Consider the following 26663-nt stretch of genomic DNA (forward strand, 5'->3'; position numbering starts at 1 on the left):
GATTTACCCAAAAGGAGGGACTAGATTACTTTGATACTTATTCTCCGGTCACAAAGATTGCTTCTATTAGGGTGTTACTTGCTATTGCTTCTATTTATAACTTGCATGTGCATCAAATGGATGTTAAAACGGCATTTTTAAATGGTGATCTTCATGAGGAAATTTATGTGTGTCAACCTGAGGGGTTTGTTGTACCTGGTCAAGAACATAAAGTATGTAGATTAGTCAAGTCTTTGTATGGTCTTAAACAAGCCCCTAAGCAGTGGCATGAGAAATTTGATAGTGTTGTTCACGTGCATGGTTTTCGTTCTTGTGATGCCGATTCATGTATTTATGTGAAATCTGATGATAGTGGTTGTGTCATTATAGCTTTGTATGTTGATGATATGCTTATTTTTGGCACTAGTTTAAGTGTTATTGATACCACTAAGAAATTGCTTAAGTCTTCTTTTGACATGAAAGACCTAGGGGAGGCTAACTTTATTTTGGGAGTGAAAGTTGAAAGAACCCATGCTGGATTTAAACTGAACCAAACTCATTATGTGGAAAAAATCCTTAAAAAGTTTGGTTATTTTGATGTAGAACCAGTTTCGACTCCGTATGACCCTAGTGTCCATTTAAAGAAAAACCTTAGCTTTGCTGTGGATCAAACCATGTATGCTAAGATTCTTGGGAGTGTCATGTTTTTGATGAATTATTCTCGTCCTGATATTGCATTTTCTGTGAGTAGACTTAGCAGATACACACATAATCCTAGCCAAGAGCATTGGAATGCATTAATACGTTTACTGAAATATTTAAAGGGCACAATGCATTATGGTTTATTCTTTAATAGTTATCCCCCTGTTATGGAGGGGTATTGCGATGCTAATTGGGTTTCGGAGAGTGATGATATACACTCTACCAGTGGCTATATTTTTACCTTGGCAGGAGCTGCAGTATCTTGGAAGTCTTCCAAGCAGACATGCATTGCTAAGTCAACAATGGAGTCAGAGTTGGTAGCGTTGGAGCTAGCTGGTCGTGAAGCTGAGTGGCTAAGAAATTTATTAGCTGACATACCATTTTGGGAGAAACCAGTCCCATCTATCTTCCTCCATTGTGACTCGCAAGCTGTCATTCACATTGCTAAGAATAAGGCCTACAATGGAAAAAGTAGACATATACGGCTAAGACATAAGGTTATTTGTAACTTACAGGAGCAAGGTGTAATCTCTCTGGACTATGTAAAATCAGAGAGAAATATTGCGGATCCGTTAACCAAAGCTTTAAATAGGAAACTAGTTTCAGAGCATGCTAAAGGGATGGGATTGAGTCCACCTACGTAGACACCATTGATGGATACCCAACTTGGAATATCAAGTTCAATGGGTCAAACGAAGTCAACTGGTGAATACTTTGCAGTATAATAAATGTTAATTTTATGAGCACTTTTGTATGTTATGTCCCTTAGCTTTGCATATACTGCTGTTGTTGAGGTTGGATGTTATGTCCTTAATGAGTTTCATAGCCCAAGGTTGGGTGGTGTGAGCAGTACACACTTGATGAAACTCACCTACGTGATTGTGGGGGCTAGCCACCTCCTATGAGAGTAATAGTGGACTTACTCTCTAGAGCGATCATGAGACCAGGGTATGTTGTGGCTAGATTGTACGCGAGAACCGTCTTTGTCTCTTCTTAAAAAACGTCAGGTTCAAGACTTAGTTCACCTGATTGTTCTAAAATTAATTTCAAAATTTGATTAAAAAGTTTGGACCAAGTGGGGGATAGTTGGAGATTTGCTCCAAACTTTTAATTAGAATTATAGTGCTCATAATTGATAATTATTACCTTGGCCAACGTTACCACATTTACTAATAAGATATCATCAGTTATAATCTTACAAATAATGTGTTAGCTGTTACAGCTGTTACAAAATTAAGAGTTTATTGTCAAATAATTTTTCAGTTACAAAACTCTTAATTTTCTTATTAATTTTAACGTTCCTTTTACTGGTTATAAAAACCAAGTTTTTTCCTTCAAGTGGGTATGAAAAAAGGAGTCTTATGCTTACTTCTAAAACATGATAGTAGTACATATTTTCTCTCTCTAAATAGTATCTTGTCTTAAAACTTTTCAAGAGCTCAGCCAACAAAGACGGTTCTCACTCCGTCCATTGGAGTGTGCCTTTGCCGACGGAGGAGGTGTTAACCCTGGGGTCAGAACCCGTAGTCCAGCCGCACCGTAGTGGGGGTTTTTCTGACTTAGGGCAGTGACTCGTCACGGCACCTCAATTGATCCGACAACGAGATAAGTTGTTCCAATTTATTGTTTATTTCCTTCATAATCTTGTATAATCTATTCGCAACGCAGACCAAAATTCCGTCCAAAATCCCATCCAAATTCGTTTACAAATTTTATTTTAGGGTTCGATTGATAATTTTGATGTAATGTAAAAATCACGTTATTTGATAGTTTTAAGAATGAAAAAAGCCTTAGGAGCTAGCGTGTATTATAATGATGTAAAATGCGGATCTTTCAATTTTTTAAATGATCAACGGATAATGAGGGTGACTCTTCGATTTAGAGTTCGAATTTTTTTTTTCGTACTATTTGATCCAGAATCGAGTTTTGCGATTTTTGTAATCTATTTTTGTGGTTAGGTAATTACCTGTATTTAGTTAGGTCATTACTTTAAAATTTTAGTTTTAATTTTGTAGTTGAAATCTAATTGTGTGCAAGGCATTCATCAGTGTTAGTTTGGGAATTACCTACAAATTTGAAAATGTAAAAATTACGTTATTTGATAGTTTTAAGAATGAAAAAAGCCTTAGGAGCAGCGTGTATTATAATGATGTAAAATGCGGATCTTTCAATTTTTTAAACGATCAACGGATAATGAGGGTGTACTCTTCGATTTAGAGTTCGAATTTTTTTTTCGTACTGTTTGATCCAGAATCAAGTTTTGCGATTTTTGTAATCTGTTTGTGTGGTTAGGTAATTACCTGTATTTAGTTAGGTCATTACCTTAAAAATTTAGTTTTAATTTTGTAGTTGAAATCTACTTGTGTGCAAGACATTCATCAGTATTAGTTTGGGAATTACCTACAAATTTGAAATTAAAGTACCCAAACGTTGAAATTACCCACAAATTTCGAAATTAAAGTACCCTAAACGCTGAAATTACACTCAAATTATTTAAATTAGACCAAAATTACCAAGAAATTCAGTCATTACACTCAAATTATTTAAATTAGACCAAAATTACCAAGAAATTCAGTCTATACTTAGGGTGCATTCTATTCACCTGATTTTCGCTTTTCCGAACTTATCTTAACTTATCTGAACTTACCTGAACTTATCTGAACTTATCTGAACTTATTAAAATTTATTTTAGTTGTAATTTGTACTTGGGTAACCCTTATCAAAACTGATTAAACCTGATCTGAACTTAACTGAACTTAACTGAACTTAACTGAACTTATCTGAACTTATTACACCTGAAATAAGTGAAAATAAGGTGAACAGAACAGACCCTTACAATATACGCTCAACATTTCTCCTAGAACGTCACCGTGTCTGAGATTGTGTTTATTTGGGAAGAATATTAAAGTGGCGGTTTATTTTCATTGGAAGGGGGTTATTAAAATTAATCATTGGTACTCTATTATATGATATATTTTCCACAAATACATATCTTATATAAGGGAAGTTTTATTTAAAATTTTTTTGCTAATCACTTCTTATTCAGTTTCATTTGCCATTATCAAGTTTAATTGTTTTAATATGTATGTCAAAAAAAAAATGTTGTAATATTTTATACTATATATTTTTTTAAGGCAATAATATTTTATACTATATTGGATATACTTTCCACAAAATAATGTTTTCTAAATAAAAGGCAGATTTTTATTTTAAATATTTTATAATCACTTCTTATTCGGTTTTTATTATTCGTATCTTTTACACATAATACTCCTCAAATGATTACATTTATCAGATCAAATAGGGGCTGCTAACAAAAAAAATGTGACCACTTCATCTTTTACAAACTTGATACTCTTTGCTTTTTTTTTGACAAAATTGCACAATTTGAGTCCACATAAATCATATTTTTGAACCATTAAAAACGGAATTCGTCCTTTGCAAATACATATGAATAAGATTGTTATTGAGATTTTTTTTATGAACCAAAACCTAAATTCAAACCTGCAAAAAAACAAATGCAAAAACACAATTTGTTTTCGAATTTTTATCATGATTTTAATTGGATTTGCGAATTTATCAACAACTAACATTGAATTTGGGAATAAGGGGCTAATCTATGACATGATTGATAAACGATATGAACAATGATGATGATGAACGATTTTATTTTGTGATTTTTAATTATAATTATAAATTTGAAAATAAATTGATATTACAGAAAATAGATTTTCATAATTTATTATTATGTATTTCTAAAAAAAATACATGTATTAAAAAAATACAAATAAGATTACAATTTTAATACATTATGGATATTAAAAATAATTCAAAATGAAAATTAAAATACAAAATACAGGCCAATAGGATTTTGCCACATCAGCAAATTATGGTGTCATTTTAAAGAATGACATTGTAGAATTTTCAAAAAATAAGTGGTTATTATTAATATTCAAAAGTGTGTAGTGTCTACAAAATTAGTGTAGTCATTACGAAATTACACTATCATCATAAGCATAATTACCATAATAATTACGAACATATATTTATCTAGATAAAAACAAAACCTAGACCAATGTTAATTATGCCCATTTTCTCTACGAAAATTGTTTTTTATTTTTTTTACTAGTATGAAAATTGAATAGATTGATTAAGACCTTACAAAATTTTGTATGTGCCAAGTCACATCGTGTGAACGGGGTTTCTTAATTAGTGGTAATTCCTAACTGATTGATTAATCCGGCCCGTAACCAACACGAGTAAATCCTAACCAATCAAGTAACCCTTGGTCGATCAAGTAATAATCCGAGTGACGACCAAATAACCCCTAAACAAGTAACCCGGGCCATAACCGAGAAATCTTGACCGACCCCCTGAATAAGTAACCCTAGTAACACGGTATGGCAAGACACACAGAAAATGCATTGTTTTTTTTTTGGTGTTTAGAGATCCATAAGGGTGAGGGTAAAAATCGATAACAGGATCTCCTAGAACCGGGAGGGAAGCTCTAACCACTTGATATATCCCTCACTCTTACAGAGAATGCATTGGTAAGACCTTGTTCTATTATGTTTTCCTAAAAAAAACAAATAAAGAGAGCTTGTTCTATTAGCCTATGTAAAAAAAGTTCGATAATAATAATTTAATTTTAGTAAAATAAAAAACAGTTGAATTAAAATCTAGTAAGATAAATTCTATTTCCATGGTTCTTTTTCACTCAACCTAGTATGACTTTACATTATTCAAAATATTCACACACTCATCTTTAACCATTTTATAATCAATACATAAGGTTCACAAACTCATCTTTGACCATTTTTGTGATCTATACATAAGGTAAAACATTCATTTGTGATTACTTAAATCATCTCAATAAATCATATCATAATATCTAACTGTTATATTTTTACTTAGGGATTTTTTAGTTAACATAAAATAACATGGGAAGTGAGACTTCCTATACAGACTTCCTATACATATACGTTGCAAGTGTTGGTTGGTTGACAAAAGTTTGATGAAATGGGACAAGTAGAACTTCCTAAGAATTTTGACTTCCCACAAAATGTTAAATGTAGGGATTTAGTTACTTAAGCTAATCCTACATTTCCATATTTCCATATGACTAAACGATTGAAACCTTAATAAAAATTAAAGATATTGATGAATAGCTTTAAGCATTGACAGGTGTGATAGATAAAACCGATAAGTACAAAAGAATGGAAGAAGTAGTTAAATATTAATAAATGTAATTAATATACAACTAAAGAAATTCTGGTATGACATGTATTTTGAAAGCCTTGATAAAGCAAATGATGCCACAAAAAAAAAGTGCGAGAGAATAATGAGTTTTATGTTTCATGTTTGTACAATGCGACCTCATGGTGTCCATTTAAACAACCAATATCCAACTATTAGCATTGGAGTTATGGTCCCCTGTTAAAGTGGAATATTACATTAGTACGAGTAATAAACTTTAAGAAACATCAAAATAATCAGCTTGAATCTTGAACATTCTTTTGCCTGTATTAGTACAAATCAAGTGGAAAGCAAAGAATTTTGTAGAACGCCAACTAAATATGTAGACAAATTCCAACTTATAAAGGTATGGCTGGCAATCTTACAAAATCAAACCATCAAATCAGTCCCCATTTACTTAAGGGTTTGACAGCATACTTTAACTCTTTGTGTATACATCATCATCTCACGCATTGAAAGAGTAGTACACAAGATTGTACAAGTCAAAATAATAACCAACACCTCCCTCTCATCTTCACTACCGTTGTTTCTCGATTGCATCATCGCATCCACCACCGTCGAATCGTTGATCTCCCAATCACCCCGGTCCCTCGGCTATCCATCTTCATTCACATTGATTTACTTAAGCCAACCTAAACAACCAACCAACCTCCACCAACCAACCCTACTACTAAATGTCAACAATGACGCCTTATGAATGTACGATAAATGACTCTCAACGCATTTGATCATGTGATAATGTAAGCTTAAATGTTAAATACAAAGACTGTCCAGCAATAACTCAAGTATTACTAGTTATTAATCCTAGTAATTAATTCTAAAAACAATTTACTGCTAAGAATGAACTCTTGGAGATTGATCACTACTACTTCCTTCTCCATCCACATGATTCACCTTCGCCAACCCCAACCTTCCCACACCAACCCCATTACACAACGGCGTGTTTGAGTCAACAAACTCAGCCGAGTCCATCTCCATTTGACAAATCCTCACTGCCCCAATCAACTTTTCAGGCAACTCCTCCTCACTCTGACCTTCCACCACAAACCCCATGTCTATAGTTACAGACGTAACACACCCCAACGCCAAGTGCACCATCGCACCAGCTATCTTTGAGCTCGAAATATCAACATCAATCTCCAAGTAGTCCGGTCCCCTGTGATATCTACATGTCAATGCCTTTCCTAACAGGCATGCGCTGTAGTTTCCCACAGCTGTTTTAACTATCCATGGTCCCTTCACTATTCTGTTCACTAGCTTCAATCGGCTGTTTCTGAACGCATCATCGCCATTTATGAACCGGTCTAATAACGAGCCGGGTTGAATCGTCTCGTCTGTTGAGAAGTAGAATACTGCATTATGATGCTCTCTCCCTGCCACATTCGTCACACAGTACTTTTTCTCAGCTACTAGTAGATCTCAAACATTATTTTAATTCATCTAAATTTCACAATTATTAACACATATTCTCTATTATAAGCTATAACACTCTTAAAGCAGAAAAACAAGCTAATTTAACCCTCAAAGTGTCAACAATCTTGCAATTGATTGATGAAATTTTTTCTTGACTACCAATCTAGAAATTATAATGATAAAAATTGAGGTTTGATTAAATTAATTTTAGCTTCAATGAAGCAAAATTTCTAACAAAATTGCCTAAAAATTTATAATAATAATAATAATCAAGCCAGATCTGAATTTAATAATAAGATCAAGATTTAGCACAATCTGTTTCTTCAACCTTTCATGGAACATTATCCCAGAAAACACTTGTGATAAAACTGCACAACATTAATGTGATATTGAAACTTCTAAGCAATTTCACCTAATTTTTTTTAAAATTCTTTTTACATAATGAACCTGAAATTTGAGCTTAGGATTCTCCGTCGATTAAAATCAAATAGCATAATCTTGCAATTGAGATAATTAGGTCACCTAATTCATCAATTTTCGATTTTTTTTTACAAATTCATAATGATTATTTTCCGGAAATTCAAGCAATTTTCAGTTGAATCTTACAAAATTCAACTTCTTATTTGTTCAATTAACAAAACTAAAATCAAGCTTAGGTTTTTCCGTCAATCAAATATCTTTTTCTTTTACAAAATTCAGCAAAAATCATATAACAAGATCAATAAAACAGTCGAATTTCGACCAATTCTCCAAAAAAATCAAAAAACCCAAAATTAAAAAAAGGAAAAAAAAAAAAAAAAACCACAAACCTGGAACTTGAAGATTAATGGCGAAGACAAAGGACTTCAAGAAGCTACCATCAGCCTGACGAGAACGAAGCACGCGCATAACACGATTATCAGCACGTGACAGCACGTGCTCAAGCTTCGACGTTGACCGAAGCCAGTCAACGGCGGTTGGCTTCAACAGATAATCGACGGACGCCGGAGACTTTGTCTTCTTCGACAAATACTGTTTTGATCGGAGAGAAAACAAATTTCCCGGCGGCGATGCCCAGCCGTTGGATCCTTTGTGTAAGTCCACGTGTTTTAAAGATCCACCGTTGATTGTTTCCTCTCTCCAGTCTACCTCCGACGTAGACGACGCCGTTTCGCCATTGTTTTTGGTTGTGCACATTATCTTTTTTTTTTTTTCCCTCCGAGAAAAGAAAAGTTTTGAGTAGTAGAGTAGAGTAGAGTAATTGGACCTTTCTAATTTTCTTGAAGAAAATCGAGATAACAGAAATTTATATATTTATTTTTGTTTTTATTGGTAGGTGAGAAAATAAGAGTCCTTTATATTTTGGGAGAGGTTAAATATAATAAAAAGGGTGCCTTGTTCTATCTATCCTTCTAATAGACAGCAATAACAACTCATGAATTGAAAATTAGGATATTTTATGATATCATATTATTCTATTGTATGGGAAGCTTCATTGTGGTTGCCTTCTTCTTTTCTTTTTCTAATCTAATCTATCTTTTACTTTTGAGTGTTGTGTTAAGAGTCATGTGAGGACTTTGGAGAATCCGTTTTGATGGACTTATATATGGAAAACTGTGCAAAAATAACACACTTTCAATGTTTACATTTTACAATATAAGTACTTCTCCCGTCCCTTAAAAAATTCTTTTTGGGGTATTTTTTATGGATATTAAGAAATTTAAGTAGGAAATACAAAGTGCATGGGGAAGTTAATAAAAGTATTTTACATGGAATTTGTAAAAAAGTAGAGAGAGAAAATAAAAAATTACATGAGAAAAGCAAAATTTACATGGCAAAGCTAATTTTACACAAATATTATTGCAAATTGAAGGGTTTTTTTAATGCAAATGGAATGAACATTTTGGGACTAAAATTTGACCAAAATAGTCGTTTTTTTTAAGGACAAAGGGAGTAAGTGAATTTGGTATACCCTAGCTTAATTCTTGCCAATTTGGACCTTTTACTCTCCTACTGAGCAATATTATGCAAAATAAATGTGTTAAGCACTTGGTTATATGTAAAGCTAGGCATGGATTAAAATGGCAAGCTCACATTAATATACATCGTGTTCAAGTGATTCATCTTTGGAAAAAGGTCAATTAAATGTCATCTCAAGCCAATAATCTTTTGTAGATGAGCCTTTACATAGCATGCCCCATGCCTTATCAGGCTTGTGGTGATGAGCTCGTGTTAGATCAGTCCTTTATTCATGTCGACCAATATACCCATCATATATGTCCAACTCTCTATACTCTGATAGTAATGCATAATAGAACTATAGAAGTTGATTAGAAAACATAATAAAAATCAAAAGTTATACTTTGTACTTCACTTTTTAATGGATTTTTTTTAATTGCGGGGTCAAATTAATGGATTTGTTTTATCATTTACCAATCAACTTTTATTATCTATTTTTCACTTTTTTGATAGAGTATAAAATATATGGGATTCTAAAACTTTCTTGAATTGGTCCTTTAACATTTTTTTTTCCAATAATTACTTGAATTAGAGTAGTTAAAGCAATTAATAATCAAAATTAGTCAAACATGTTCAATCAATCTAAAATGTACATCTATTAAAAAACATACAAAATACAGAGTCTTTATATTCCAACGGTCCAACCTATCAAGTAAGAAAATTTAATTATTTGTAAAGGTACTACTATTCAGCTCAATTAACTACCTTTTCAAAGTTAAGTAATGACTTACGCGATACTTTCGTTGTGCATACTTTGTTTAATGTCGACACAAATAAAGCAAATTTCCTTATCAACTTCTTCTTTTGGTCAAGCATAGACATTAGATGAAAATCACAACAATTACCAAATTAATTGTTTGGTATAAATATTAAATACATGATGAAAAGAGTTGTACAATTATTGTAATGGCCTAATCTATTTTGTCATTAGTGATGTAATAGATTCCGTATCTTTGCTGTAATGTGTAATTATGACTCGTCAATTGTGGTTTTTTGGCTACCCAAAAACAAAATAATATAATAAGCTCTTCAAGATGGTGAATAGTTGTACTTAATACTTGTGTATAATTGAAGTTTGCTAAATTGCAGAATCTTAGTTCATCACATGTGCATGCATGGTCATGTGTATGAAATCCTATAAAAGACTTTTCTATCATATGCTTCATGCTTGCACTTTTTCAATTGCTTTTCACTTTAGCTAAATTGACTTGTATTTGACAAATATAATTATAGTGCAAATTTTGTATGGCTGATCACATCGTGTGGTCACTTATAAAAAAACGAATTACCCCTAACACTGATAAAGTAAACCCCTATTATACTGATGGAGTATTTTAATCATACTTATTGAGTAATCCTTAAATAATAAAGTGACTCACACAACATGACATAGTAATTTCAATATAACTAAGTAACTCCTTGTTGAAACCCATTATATCCCGCTTGTGAGTGTCCCACATTGGAGAAAGAGGAGAGGTGGTTCCACTTTATAAGGTTGAGGAGTTACTCCTACTATTGCATTGGTTTTAGTATGGAAACTCTAAAGCCTTGTTTGTGGCCCAAACTCTCCTCCTCCTTGTTGCCCAAATTAGAGAATAGAATGGCTCTGATACCATGAAAAATTATTTATGAGAGAATAGCTTAACACTAAGAGTAAGGAATAGCTCAAGCAATTAGATCTTCTCTCCCGGTTTCAATAGATCTTGGAATTGATTCTCACTTCTGCCCTGTGGCTCTCTAAACACCAAAAAGAAACTCCTACAACACTAATCGAGTGTGATAGAAGCACTAACTTGACTATCTATATTAATATGGTTTAATTAAGTAAATAAGGTCCGATCTTTTTAAAAAGGTGGAAAAATGATAAAACAATCACGACCTTGATCTTCCAAAACATGTGAAACAAAAGTGGAGTAATCAAATTTGTACAAATGTAAGTAACAATCAAGTTCATTAATTATTTTTTTGTTCAAAAAAAAAAAAAGTTCGTTACTTATTTCTTTTGAATTGTCAAATTTGGCTACTTATGAAGTTGTGATGCGTATTTCAAATTGGGCTGAGAGTATCAGCATCAGTCCCAATCATACTTTGAACAAAGATATTGGCCCAATCCATAACAAAACAAGATTAAAGCCAGCCCATACATAATTTTTTTGTCTTGATTTCTTTTTTTTAAAACTTGATTGATGATTTAAAAGGCAAATACATTTACAAATACATAAAAATGACAAATTGCAAGGATTCTCCTTGCACTAATTAATTTAACTACAAAGCATTGAGTAGTGTTTTGAAATCAAACTATATAATAGTATGATTTTCTTTTTTGTTAGACACACCCACCAGGCCCAAACCCAAGCTTACTACCAGCAACATCATAAACAACATCAAAAGTAAGTTGCTGAACATTCCCTAAAATTCCAACATCACTTGCATCACCATTTCCAGCAAATGCAAGACAAACTTGTGAGATATCTTTCACATAGAAAATCCCTGCTGCAGGTAACACGATTTCGGCCTTACCACCAAACTGAAGCCCAATCTTAGGCACTGTGACTGTGGTATATTTGCTGAGGTCGAAGCATGTATCGAGGATCGATAGGGCAGGGGCTTTAGGGTACTTGGACATGGCCTTATTGAAGGCAGCTTGTAATGCTGAGTATGCATCTGGTGGTAGACGGGTGATCACGGTACCGGAGTCGATTAGGACTCCACCTTGTGTGAAAACTGTAGGTTGGATTGAGAGTTTTTGGCCACCAACTGAGAGGCCTTGTAGGTCTATGAAATATAATGATGGTTTTGCTGATCCTGATAAGAGAGGTGTGTACGTAATCGACTTTGAACTCTGTTATCAACAAAATCAAGGGTTAATACTTCTTCCATTTCTCAATATATGTAACATTTTTACAATATTTATGCTATCAGTAATTTAGTATTGATAATATACTAACTTTGATCACATGTTGTTACACTAAACATAAGATAATTATTTAATACCTACAATTTAGTTGTTAAGAAAGTTTATCTTATAATATATCATTCGTTTCTTAATACATGCATCATTATATATCATCACATTTAATCTCGGAAAAATTAAATGTTATTAATTGTTAGATTACTAATGATTAAGTATTATATAGACTTTCCCAAAAAAAAAAAAGTATTATATAGACAAATATAAACTTTAAACTGGATCATGTATTGAGAAACCTGAAGTAAAAAAAAAAAAACCGTACCGTGCCCCCTTTACCAAAGGTGAGATGACCAGTAGAGCTAGACTTGGAAGGCAAACAATAAGAGAAAACTTGACCATATTTGGTAGCACATTGTGACATAACGGACAATTGGTTTCTACCAAGCCCAATAAGCCCAGCAGACCCACCAAAAAAGCCTTGATTATTCTCACCACATCCAAAATAAAAGTTTGGAATTGTGTCATAGGAGGAGCCCAAAGTTAGAGTGTCCTTAGCAAGGAATCCAACCGAGAAGGATAAGTCCCCATATTTTATGCCGTAAACGCATGTGGAGCCGGCACATCCCGGCTTCACGCTGGTGGCCGATCTCACCTCCGAGCATAGCGTCGAGGTGCATGTAATGTTCGAGTACGTTGATGACTCTGAGGGGTTGAACACGGGGTCTTTTTGCTTGTAGCAACTTTTTTTGCATGGTTCACATTGTGTCCATGTTAAATCACTACCTAAATTCACAAGCAAGTGCATATTAGATATTATGAAGGGTGCTATTAATATCATACTACATACTATAAGGAATAAAGAGATAGGCTCTTGCTCTTTCAAATTAAAACAATCGATTTCATTATATATTTCATCATTGTTTGACAATAAAAATTACTACTCCCTCTGTTCCCTTATTTCTTTAAGTTTAGAATTATGCACGGTTATTAAGAAATTATGTAAAGTATGGTATATTAGAATATTTCAATGATTGAAAGTACAATTTTATAGATACAAACAATGTTATGCATGTGGGGTGAAGAAAGTAGAGGAGAGAGGAAAGAGAAAGTAATATGGAGTAATAAGTATTGAAAAACTATTAAAATAGTACATAAAGTACAATAGCACAAGGAAAAGTAAGGACTTTTGAGTATTGAAATTGTAAAACAAGGGTAATTTTGTCCAAAATTGATGACTAAAAAGGGAAAGATACTAAATGTAAAGAATAATAAAGAACATCCTAAATAGAAACGTAAAAAACAAATAGAAATGGAGGGAGTATTTATTAGTTAATGAGTTGATATTCACTAATCAACACAAACAATATGTAACTTAATGTATATAATCATGAACCATACTCGAAACAAGAAGACTCAAAATTGATCCAAATAGAATTGACCTTATTCAAACCCAACCTAAAATCATAAGTAACATATATAAAAATTGATACGAAATGATAAAATCAATTCTTGGTAGCTATAACTGAATGACCAGATCGGAATTTGGACTATACTTAATAATAGAAGACTCAAACCTATATGAACCCAACCCAAATTTAAAATTGACATACTCCAATATTGAATTGACCCAACCAAATCTAATATCATATCATATCATATAACTAATATATAAAGCTAAACTTTTAGCCAGCTCACGACATTGCGACACTTGGCGTTCTAACTTTCCGCCAAGTGTCGCGCCACGTTGGAATAATTTAAATAGACTTCTTAAGATTAAAAAAAATAGAATTTTAGGATAAAATTTTAAGTTTAGAATTTTATTTTCGATAAAAGACTAAAATTTATGAGATACAAATTGAATTACAATTTTATTCAAAAAGATTATTAGATTATAATTCTTAAAAATTATCATGTAAATTTAATTTTTTATGTCATAATATTTTTTTTTGGAGCGAAGGAATTAGGTTAAAGTGTAAAACATCTATTTATAATATATATACTAATCGGTTAAAATCATACCAAAATCTCCTCAACTAAACACAATCTGACACATATAAAATCCAACTGGACGTAAAATGACTTATTCGTCACCTCTATTTGAATCCCTACTACATACCTGTATCGAAAACGAGGGAGAGGTTCTTTTTAGGGGTACCAAGGCCAACAGTGACAATGTAATTGCCGGACCCAATAGTAATACCGGACTTAGCTGGAAGGCCCACTGCTTTCTGTTTAACTCTGTCCTTTTTTGGTGCCTTTTTGTGGTCCGTCACCGAGTCAACTTCCACTGATTTAGGCTTGACTCGCTCCCTAATTGAGTCAACTCGTTTTTCATCGTTTTCTAGAATTTCCACGTGGCTTGGGCGGCTTTCTTTGTCTGACTCCAATGTTGAACTTGAACATGGCCCATGCTTGTGCCTCACTTCAAGAGAATTTCCCTTTTTATTTCCTGCATTGTTTTCCCAAATTTCTGTCATTTCTATTTACAGTATGATTTTATTTTTGCTGAAGTTTACAAATTCTGTTAAGATACCATATACATTTAGGGTCTGTTCTCAGCTCAATTTAGTTCAATTCAGCTTTTAATTTCCTTCTCTTATAAAATATTCATTTCATTTCAGTTCAGCTCGGCTCAGTCAGCTGAGTTCAGTCAATGAGAACATACCCTTAATGTATGTGTATACAATTTTAAAACTTACTTATAAGCATTGAATTTTATAAAATGATACAACACCAGAAAAAAAAATAAAAAAAAGCCGTACGAATTTTATTAGGTTTTATAACAATATCAAGCATCAAGTGGTATGATAAATATTTGTTTTCTACAATGATGTATGTACAAAGTACTCTTTAATACGAAGTATATCTTCTTATTTCGTATTATACTATATCTCTTTTAATTTCGTATTTAACTTTTAGAGTTGTATTTATTTGGAAAAAAAAAGTAGAGTTGTATTTATTGATTTTCTATATCTTATTTTAACTAGTTGACACTTAATAGTTGTTTATTTTTAATTGTAAATACTCTTATGCGCGTAGTCACCTATCGTACATATAATATGTCAACTAGTTTATTTCATGAGCGAAGATCGGAGTTTGGTGTTTGTTGTTTGTTGTTACTAATTAAGTTAAGCTTTGAACTTAAATTTTTAAAATTAGTATACCATTGTCGGTTTGTCACCGTATATATATATATATATATATATATATATATATATATATATATATATATATATATATATATGTTACTACTTACTAGAGATATTAATGCAACATCATTTCCACCGTTAAATTAAAGAACTAATGATCTCTTACCAAGTACCTTTCCATCCATAAAAGAAGGAATAATTAAATAAAGGAAGAAGTAGTGTAAAGAAAAAGGGGGAATAATTTTATTGGTTGCCTTTTGTTTTGAGATAATAAACAGGTTGGCAAAACCCGTGCTCAAAGACTTACACCCACTTATATTCATTGGATTTATTCAAATTTTATATTATACTCCCTCCGTCCCCAAATGATAGTCCCTTATGGCCTATTTTTAGTCCCAAATTGATAGTCCCATTTGCTTTTTTCAAGTACCATTAATATCAATTTTTTATCAAAATTTCCTCCAATTACAACAATATTTGTGCAAATTTAACTTTCCCATGTAAATTTTGTTTTTCAATGTACCTTTATTACTTTCTCTCTCTACTATTTTACATACCCAATGTAAATTTATATTTTCAATGTAATTTAACTACTTTTATTTTAGTTTCTTAATTCCCGTGATTTTTGCCCATAAGGGACTATCATTTGGGGGCGGAGGGAGTAAATTAATAAACATATATTTTACCTAGAAGAAAAGTCTTATTCACAAGCAAGTTTTTTGTGAGATGCCAAAAAAATGTGGACTTACTTATAGTAATATTTTAATAAAACGAGACAAAGTTGGCAATTAATATATGCCCGCATGAATTAATGAATGTATATAAGTACTCCCTCCGTTTTTAAATACTTGCTCCATTTCTATTTTTTACACTATTTATTTGTCCTACTTTGACTAATATTTGTGATTTATACATAAGAAAAAATATAGTCTTGTGGGTACTTGTTGGAATTGTCTCAATGAATAGATTATTAATTTTTAATTGTTAGAATTTATACTTATTGATAATTAAAGATAAAATTGATCAAAGATTAGCATCGGCATACGTGCCCAATTGAAATGGAGCAAGTATATAAAAACGGGGGGAGTACCATTTAAATTAAAGTCACATGATGACACAGTAAAATGCTCACCTACTTATGTTAGGCAATATATGAATAATTAGACATGATATTGTCTTAGGACTTAGGTTATTAAAACATTATAATCAATCTATTAGTGTAATAAGTAGTTAAACATACAGATTTAATCGTGTGGATAAAGCGGCTCACTCAATTTGGGAGCCACAACTACGATGTTTCTATTGAGATGATACACATACAATATTGTATGTGGGTCCTACATACAACAACAATTATGTTACTAAAAAAATCTACCATGTTACTAAAAAAAATATATTAGGTCATCAATCAATAAATATAAGTTTATTACTAGAAATAATAACGCCCTAGTCAACGTCATTATTTACTGAAGAGATCTGTTTTTTTATACAAATTGAATAATATGATAGTATGATAATGTATATTGTATAATAAAAGCTTTTCATTGGCAAATTATAAATTATTCAATTTGTATACAAAATAATATTTCTCTTCATTAATTAGTGACGTTGACTAGGGCATTATTATCTCTAGTAATAAACTTATATTTATTGATGGCGTAATATATTTTTTTAATAACGTTGTATATTTTTTTAGTAACATAATTATTGTTGTATGTTGGGCCCACATACAATGTGTAGCCTTTACCGTTTCTATTCCGCTATTTATTGACACGAAAATTACATATTTGTCTTAATTGTTAATTTGTCATCAAATTAATTCGTATGTAGTTAACTTGTTCTATCTAATTGTCACTATTTTAATAATTCAATGCTCAACTTCTTTGACAAGATCAGATATACTAGCTACTATGATGAGCTTATTACATCCGACTATGAATAATGTTGTTAAGTGCACCTAAGAATTTATGAAATTCAGTTGCGGGGAAATCTTTATGATGAGCTTATTACTTCCGACTATGAATATTTTTAAGTGCACTGTTGTATCTAAGAATTTATGAAATTCAATAATTGTGGGAAAATCTTTATGGACAAGCTATGGTTAACTTGAAAAATGTACGAGTATATAATTTTACACAAGAAGGCAAGAAGCTAACGTGGGTGACGCATAAGAAAACAATTTAATTAATTAGATAGGCCATACATCAACATCGGTTTATTTATTATTATTTTTTTAGGGGTAGGGGTGGGCCCCACCTTAATTATTTCCTATCAAAGGAATATCAAGGGGGTATTAATGTATTACCCACAGGGGAGGGGGGGTATGAGCCTCGAACACGGTCACTACCACGGGAACTGAAGTTTAGCTCCACTGATTTATACGAAGTACTAGTTTAATACCCGTGCGTTGCACGGTGGAGATAAATAATAAATAATTCATAATTTTTTTATATCTTTTATTGTTCATAAATTTTAACATGACTTGACTTGCTTTTTCATAAATAAAAAAAAATTGTGTTATGGAGTATATATAAATATAATTACAACCCCCTCAAAAAAAATAAATATATATATATAACATTTACATAATCCTTATTTTTTTTTATTAAAATTGTTATTATCTAATGCTACATCATAATATTTACTATGTTAATTACTAAAAATATACTAAAATGATGGTTAAACAATTATATTTAATATTGCGTTCTTATATCTATATCTATTAAAGATTGTTTTATTGGGAATATTCAAAAGTAGTATGGAGTATACAACAATATTGATGCCAAAACAAGTTTTGAATTTTTATTTTCATACCTAATTGATCCTAGTTTATAGCAAATAAAATGAAAGAGCAAAAGAAAAAAAAAAATGATGACACCATAAGTGAATTTGGAGGGAAAATTTTTAATAAGAATTTGACACATAAGACACTTTAGAGAATTGATGACATCAGCATTTCTATTTTAGTAATAGTTAATAGATAGATATGGATAGCTTAAATTGTTGCCTCAACTTTATTGGTGGACAAAATTTACGCTTGTAGTATTACTAGTATTAATCTTTCACTTCATATGGTCTACTTACACTCTTCAATAACCCAATAGATTGAAAAAGAATAATAATAGAAAATAATACTATATTTTTTTTGGTGTTCCACCCGATTCACCCTTTAGGCTAATCCAGATTCGGGATCAGTTTTGGGTGGTTAGGTTCCAGTCCCCTCCCAATTGTTGTTGTGGAGGATTGAGCACGGGTCCTCCCTACCAAGTGTAGTCCCAATCACCACTATACCAACACCCAATTGGTAGAAAATAATACTTCTTAGTCTATTATTAGTATGAATTAATAAGGCAACTTATCAAAGATTGGACTTGGGAACTAAGCAATAATTAATGAAAACTGAGAACGATTACCCTATTATGTACCTAGCTTGGCCTTTAACTTTCAAGTGTTGAAATTTAAAATGGTACTATAAGGTTTCACATAAGACTATGCACACTAAAAAATATAACATTTTTAGAAATGATATTGATGGCAGTCGAAAAAAAAAAAATAGAACTATTTAGCGACTGTCAATAAATACTAGCCAGTTACAATAATAAAACATACACAGTACACACTAGTCCATGGTTCCTTACATACACTCAAGATCATATTCGAGATCAAAAAGGCGAATGAAGGCGTTACCTTTTGGGGAAGGATTGCAACCCTCTACATCAGTAGCAGGAAGAAGAGAGCTAACTTCAACAGTATGAAAGTGATGTTGTTGTTCCAAAGGTTGAGGATGATGAGCTTTGATAAAACAATGACAATTAGTAGAAATGAAAAGAATAACCAAAGAAAAGATAATGGTTGGAATAGGAATAATAATAGTGGCCATTACTTAAAGCCCCACTCTCTTTATTACTAGTTTTTCTTTCGTTGTAAGTTTGTATGCAAAAATGCCTACTCTAAGAAGGCCTATTTATATTATACTCGTAAGGTTTTGAGTTATAAAACTTAAAATTGTATAAAAATATCAATTTTCAATTTGCACGTCACCTTTTGCCCACTATTACATTATTTACATAATACATACAATTACAAATACTTGAGTATATTTCTGCATTTCTTTGTGGTAGGGACTTTCATTTTTGTTTTCATTTTTTCATTTTTTTTTTTGAATTTTTCAGAAAATAACACCATAAATTTTCACAAATTTTGCTTATAACACCACATTATCTCAAATTTTTATTATAACACCACCAAAAAACCAAAAAAATTGATTTCACCACCTGCTAACGGATTTTTGGATGGAATCCGTTAGTGGGACACACCAAGTACACGTGGCACTCATTGATTAGTTTAAAAAAAAAAAAAGAAAACCTAAACACTAATCCAGCCAGCCCACCGTCGCACCACCTATCGCCGGCAACACAACTCCAGCCGAAAACCACCTTTGCCCCCACAAATAGGGTTCAAAATATCAGGCCCAATCATACTTTGAACAAAGAAATTGGTCCAAACCTTAACAAAATAAAATTAAAGTCAGCCCATACATTATTTTTTTTTTCTTTTTTTGAAACTTGATCGATGACTTTAAAGGCAATACATTTACAAATTCATAGAAATGACAAATTGCAAGGATTCTCCTTGCACTAATTAATTTAACTACAAAGCATTGAGTAGTGTTATCAAATCAAACTATATAATATAACTATATAATAGTATGATTTTCTTTTTTGTTAGACACATCCACCAGGCCCAAACCCAAGCTTACTACCAGCAACATCATAAACAACATCAAAAGTAAGTTGCTGAACATTCCCTAAAATTCCAACATCACTTGCATCACCATTTCCAGCAAATGCAAGACAAACTTGTGAGATATCCTTCACATAGAAAATCCCTGCTGCAGGTAACACGATTTCGGCCTTACCTCCAAACTGAAGCCCAATCTTAGGCACTGTGACTGTAGTATATTTGCTGAGGTCGAAGCATGTATCGAGGATCGAAAGGGCAGGAGCTTTAGGGTACTTGGACATGGCCTTGTTGAAGGCAGCTTGTAATGCTGTGTATGCATCTGGTGGTAGACGGGTGATCACGGTACCGGAGTCGATTAGGACTCCACCTTGTGTGAAGACTGTGGGTTGGATTGAGAGTTTTTGGCCACCAACTGAGAGGCCTTGTAGGTCTATGAAATAGAAGGATGCTCCTGCTGACCCTGATAACAGAGGTGTGTACGTGATCGACTTTGAACTCTGTTATCAATCAAATCAAGTGTTAATACTTCATCCGTTTCTCAACATTTTTACCTTATTTATGCTATTTGAAATTTAGTATTGACAATTTACTAACTTTAATCTTATTTTGTTAAGGTAAACATAAGTGAAATTATTTTAATTGAATTTAGTTGTCAAAAATTTTTATCTTTTAATATATCATTCGTTTTTTTAGTACATGCATCAATGTTATGGAGTATTATTCTAACCGTTAGGTTACTAAAGGTCAAGTATAATGTAAACAAGTGTAAAATTTAAACTGGATCATGTATTAAGAAGCCGAGGAAGTAAATAAAGAACGTACCGTGCCCCCTTTACCAAAGGTGAGATGACCGGTAGAGCTAGCCTTGGAAGGCAAACAATAAGAGAAAACTTGACCATATTTGGTAGCACATTGTGACATAACGGACAATTGGTTTCTACCAAGCCCAATAAGACCAGCAGACCCACCAAAAAGGCCTTGATTATTCTCACCACATCCAAAATAAAAGTTTGGAATTGTGTCATAGGAGGAGCCCAAAGTTAGAGTGTCCTTAGCAAGGAATCCAACCGAGAAGGATGAGTCCCCATATTGTATGCCGTAAACGCATGTGGAGCCGGCACATCCCGGCTTCGCACTGGTGGCCGATCTCACCTCCGAGCATAGCGTCGAGGTGCACGTAATGTTCGTGTACGTTGATGACTCTGAGGGGTTGAACACGGGGTCTTTTTGCTTGTAGCAACTTCTTTTGCATGGTTCACATTGTGTCCATGTAAAATCACTACCTAAATTCACAAGCAAGTGCATATTAGATATTATGAAGGGTGCTATTAATATCATACTACGTACTATCAGGGATAAAGAGATAGGCTTTTGCTCTTTCAAATTAATACAATCAATTTCATTATATATTTCATCATTGTTTGACAATGAAAGTTACTATTTATTAGTTTATGATTTGATATTCACTAATCAATACAAACAATATCTAACTCAATGTATATGATCATGAAGCATATTCGAAACAAGATGACTCAAAATTGATCCAAATAGAATTGACCTTATTCAAACCCAACCTAAAATCATAACTAACATACGTAGTATATAAAAATTGATACGAAATGATAAAAATCAATTCTTGGTAGCTATAACTAAATGACCTGATCCGAATTTGGACTATACTTGATACTAGAATATAAGAAGACTCAAAATTGACCCAAACCAAATTAACCTATCCAAACCCAACCCACTTCAAAATTGACGCAGTCCAATATTGAATTGACCCAACAGTAATTAAAAATTAATTTGTCATGCACAACATAATAATATTACTTTGTAATATCTATATCTATATCTATCTATACTTTATTAGTTAGTATTTAAAAACACAAACCATCATCCCATCATGCCACATGTAATTAAAATTTATTTTTCACCAATGCCACATATCACCTTCCTTCATTAATTAATCCCCTTTCTTATTATTTTAAAAAAGAACTAGCTTTAATTCAATACATGTATGAATGTTCCCTTCAAAAAAAAAAAAAAATACATATATGAATGTTATTTGATTCATTTTCCCCCAACTTAATAGCTCTACAATTACATTCAATTATCACCCCTTCTTGACCTCTATAAATTATTCATTTTCCAATTAAAACATACGGATTTTTCACCAAATACCACTGAGTTAAAGCTTAATTCACCATATAACATAGAAAACTTTCTAATACACCGTATAACCTTCAGTTTAACTAAAATGTCACAACATGCCCTTTCCGTTAACTCAGTTAGTCATTAACGTTAATTGTGCCACATGGCAGCTTATAATTGGTTCTTATTAATATTCTTTATTTAATTAACTAACTTTAGAGAAATTATTTTAAATTTTTTTTTAAAAATAAACACCACCACCTTAGCCACCGCCGCCACTAGCCTAGCCCTGACCCTACCCCCAGCTGGCCGGCGATCGTCCCCCCTTCCCGCCGGTGAAATTCCCGACCCCAGCCACCTTTTCCTCCGGAATTCTCAGCCACCACCTGCGAGTTCCCCTATCCCTCTCGAATTCCCAAGCACCACCTACGAATTCCCCTTTCCCTCCCGAAATCTCCAGCCACCACCTTCGCGCGGCAGCCTTAATCCACTCCCAAACGTCGCCGCCGCCCAACTTGCCGAAAACCACCACCCCAAAACCCTAAAACACCAAAATCGAAACCCTAGATTTTGGTTTTAGGATTTCGACATACGTGGTGGTTTAGTTTGGGGTGGAAATGGCACCAATAGGGGCGAAATTGGGCTGTTTCGCGACCGGTGGTTCGATTGTTCTTCTAGGATTTCGCTGGTGGTTCAAGAGAAAGGGAGTACGGCGGCCCGACGGGGGTATTCTCGTCGAATTTCAGGTCAGTGCGGGGGTTGTGGTCGGAATTCGGCGCCAGCGCAAGGGTTATGGTCGAGTTTTTGCCGACCGGTGGTGGCTGGCTGGGTGGAGGGTCGTGGGTGGCTGGAGGGACGGTGGTGGCTGGCTGGAGGGACGTGGGTGGCCGGGTTTTTTTCTTTTTCTTTTTTTATTTTATTTTTTTTAATTAAAATTATATAATTATTTTAAAATTAATTAATTTAAAAGGGAACCAATCATATGTTGCCACGTGGCCTTATTAGCCTTAATGACTAACGGTGTTAACGTCCGTTAGTCATTAATGGCATGTTGTGACATTTTAGTTAAACTGAAGGTTATACGGTGTATTAGAAAGTTTTCTATGGTATATGGTGAATTAAGCTTTAACTCAGTGGTATTTGGTGAAAAATCCGTAAAACATATTATAAAACAAAAGTTACTATTGTACCCCTTATAAACATCCCGTACATTATACGGATCAGAAGGCTAGTTTAACTTGAAATAGACCCGACTTATTATACCTACGTGGACTCAACCAAACCCATATCCAAACCAAAATCTCCTCAACTACACAGTTTGACACATATAAAATCAAATCCGACTTAAAACGATTTATTTGTCACCTCTATTTATATCCGTACTACATACCTGTATCGAAAATGAGAGAGAGGTCCTTTTTAGGGGTACCAAGGCCAACAGTGACAATGTAATTGCCGGACCCAATAGTACTACCGGACTTAGCTGGAAGGCCCACTGCTTTCTGCTTAACTCTGTCCTTTTTTGGTGCCTTTTTGTGGTCCGTCACCGAGTCAACTTCCACCGATTTAGGCTTGACTCGCTCCCTAATTGAGTCAACTCGTTTTTCATCGTTTTCTAGAATTTCCACGTGGCTTGGGCGGCTTTCTTTGTCTGACTCCAATGTTGAACTTGAACATGGCCCATGCTTGTGCCTCACTTCTAGAGAATTTCCCTTTTTATTTCCTGCATTGTTTTCCCAAATTTCTGTCATTTCTATTTACAGTATGATTTTATTTTTGCTGAAGTTTATAAATTCTGTTAAGATACCATATACATTTAATGTATGTGTAGCATATTCAGTGTAACAATAAGTTGCACGTAAAATTGTTATTCATCATTCGGTTATTGAATATGTATACAATTTTAAAGCTTACTTATATAAGCATGGAATTTTATAAAATAATACAACACCAGGAAAAAAAAAAAATCCGTACCACTTTTATTAGGTTTTTATAACAATATCAAGCATCAAGTGGTATAATAAATATTTGTTTTCTACAATGATCTACGTACATAGTACTCTTTAATACGAAGTATATCTAACTTCGTATTATATTATATCTTTTTTAATTTCGTATTTAACTTTTAGGGTTGTAATTATTTGAAAAAAAAAAAAACTTTTAGAGTTGTATTTATCGATTTTCTATATCTTAGTTTAACTAGTTGACAACTTAGTAATTGTTTATCTTTAATTGTAAATACTCATATGCATGCGCGTAGTGAGCAATCGTACACATAATATGTCAACTAGTTTATTTCATGAGCGCATATCGGAGTTTAGTGTTTGTTGTTACTCATCATTAAGTTAAGCTTTGAACTTAAGTTTTTAAATTGAGTATACCATTGTCAATTTGTCACCATATATATATGTTACTAGAGATATTAATGCAACAACATTTCCGCCGTTACTTAAACTACGTAATGTACTCCTAATAAATAAAAGAACTAATGATTTCTTACCAAGTACCTTTCCATCCATAAAAGAAGGAATAATTAAATAAAGAAAGAAGTAGTGTAAAGAAAAAGGGGGAATAATTTTATTGGTTGCCTTTTGTTTTGAGGATAATAAACAGGTTGGCAAAACCCGTGCTCAAAGACTTACACCCACTTATATTCATTGGATTTATTCAAACTTTATATTATAAATTAATAATTAAAATTATATTTTAGCTACAAGAAAAGTCTTATTCGCAAGCAAGTTTTTTGTGAGATGCCAAAAAATTGTGGACTTACTTATAGTAATATTTGAATAAAACAAGGCAAAGTTGGTGATTAATTTATGCATGAATTAGTGAATAATGTATATAACTAATATAAGTACCATTGAAATTAAAGTCACATGATGACATAGTAAAATGCTCACCTACTTTTGTTAGGCAATATATGAATAATTAGACATCATATTGTCTTAGGTTATTAAAACATTATAATCAATCTATTTGGTAGTGTAATAAGTAGTTAAACATAAATATTTAATTGTGTGTATAAAGCGGCTCACTCAATTTGGGAGCCACAACTACGATGTTTCTATTCCGCTATTTATTGACACGAAAATTACATATTTGTCTCAATTGTTAATTTCTCATCAAAATAATTCATATGTAGTTAACTTGTTCTATCTAATTGTCACTATTTTAATAATTCAATGCTCAACTTCTTTGACAAGATATACTAGCTACTATGATGAGCTTATTACATCCGACTATGAATGTTGTTAAGTGCACCTAAGAATTTATGAAATTCAATTGCGGGGAAATCTTTATGATAAGCTTATTACTTTCGAGTATGAATATTTTTAAGTGCGCTTGTTGTACCTAAGAATTTATGAAAATCAATAATTATGGGAAAATCTTTATGGACAAGTTATGGTTAACTTGAAGAATGTATGTAATTTTATACAAGAAGGCAAGAAGCTAACGTGGGTGACGCATAAGAAAACAATTTAATTAATTAGATAGGCCATACATCAACATCGATTTATACGAAGTATATGGATAGCTTAAATTGTTGCCTCAGTTTTATTGGTGGACAAAATTTACGCTTGTAGTAGTAGTAGTAATCTTTCACTTCACTTCCTATATATGAACTTGTTATTACACAGCTTCTATATCCCAATAGATTGAAAAAGAATAATAATGGAACTTAATATACTATATTGTTCTTGATAATATTTCTTAGTCTATATATTATTAGTATGAATTAATAAGGCAGCTTATTATCAAATATTAGACTTGGGAACTATCTAATAATTAATGAAAACCGAGGACAATTACCTTACTACGTACCTTAATTAGCTTGATTGGCTTGTAAGTTTGAAGTTTTGAAATTAAAAATGATACTATAAGGTTTCATATATGACTATATACACTAAAAGATATGGAGTATAACAATTTTAGAAATGATGACAGTCGCTAAATAGAATTATTTAGCGACTATCAATAAATACTAGTTACCAACTTACCATAACAAAACAATACATACACACTAGTCCATATATGTAGTTCCATACATACACTCAAGATTATATTCGAGATCGAAAAAGGCAAAGGCGTTACCTTTAGGGGAAGGATTGCAACCCTCTACATCGGTAGCAGGAAGAAGAGAGCTAACTTCAACAGTATGAAAGTGATGTTCTTGCTCCAAAGGTTGAGGATGATGAGCTTTGACAAAACAATGGCAATTCGTAGAAAGGAAAAGAATAACCAAAGAAATAATAATGGTTGGATTGGGAATTATAATAGTGGCCATTGTTTAAAGCCCCACTCTCTTTATTACTAGTTTTTCTTTTGTTGCAAGTTTGTATGCAAAAATGCCAACTCTA

General features: G+C 32.6%; 3 protein-coding genes across 3 annotated transcripts; all 3 read right to left on the minus strand.

Annotated features, from left to right (window-relative positions):
• Positions 1-6150: 6150 nt before the first annotated feature.
• Positions 6151-8877, minus strand: LOC145585993 (protein ENHANCED DISEASE RESISTANCE 2-like). Its single transcript, XM_081642690.1, has 2 exons — positions 8160-8877; positions 6151-7310 (listed from the first exon to the last, which is right to left on the minus strand). Exons 1-2 carry the CDS (start codon positions 8524-8526, stop codon positions 6772-6774), a joined length of 906 nt encoding a protein of 301 aa, XP_081498816.1. The 5' UTR covers positions 8527-8877; the 3' UTR covers positions 6151-6771.
• Positions 8878-11489: 2612 nt separating this feature from the next.
• On the minus strand, positions 11490-19360 carry LOC145585996 (aspartyl protease family protein At5g10770-like). Its single transcript, XM_081642692.1, has 4 exons — positions 19096-19360; positions 14376-14708; positions 12582-13042; positions 11490-12190 (listed from the first exon to the last, which is right to left on the minus strand). Exons 1-4 carry the CDS (start codon positions 19286-19288, stop codon positions 11675-11677), a joined length of 1503 nt encoding a protein of 500 aa, XP_081498818.1. The 5' UTR covers positions 19289-19360; the 3' UTR covers positions 11490-11674.
• A 555-nt stretch (positions 19361-19915) lies between these two features.
• LOC145585995 (aspartyl protease family protein At5g10770-like) lies at positions 19916-26661 on the minus strand. The gene is made up of 4 exons (XM_081642691.1): positions 26398-26661; positions 23693-24025; positions 20974-21434; positions 19916-20648 (listed from the first exon to the last, which is right to left on the minus strand). The coding sequence occupies exons 1-4, from the start codon at positions 26588-26590 to the stop codon at positions 20133-20135; spliced, it is 1503 nt and encodes a 500-aa protein (XP_081498817.1). The 5' UTR covers positions 26591-26661; the 3' UTR covers positions 19916-20132.
• Between the last annotated feature and the right edge of the window lie 2 nt (positions 26662-26663).

Source organism: Chenopodium album, chromosome 16 (genome assembly GCF_948465745.1).
Source record: "Chenopodium album chromosome 16, dcCheAlbu1.1, whole genome shotgun sequence".
Classification (NCBI taxonomy): Eukaryota; Viridiplantae; Streptophyta; class Magnoliopsida; order Caryophyllales; family Amaranthaceae; genus Chenopodium; species Chenopodium album.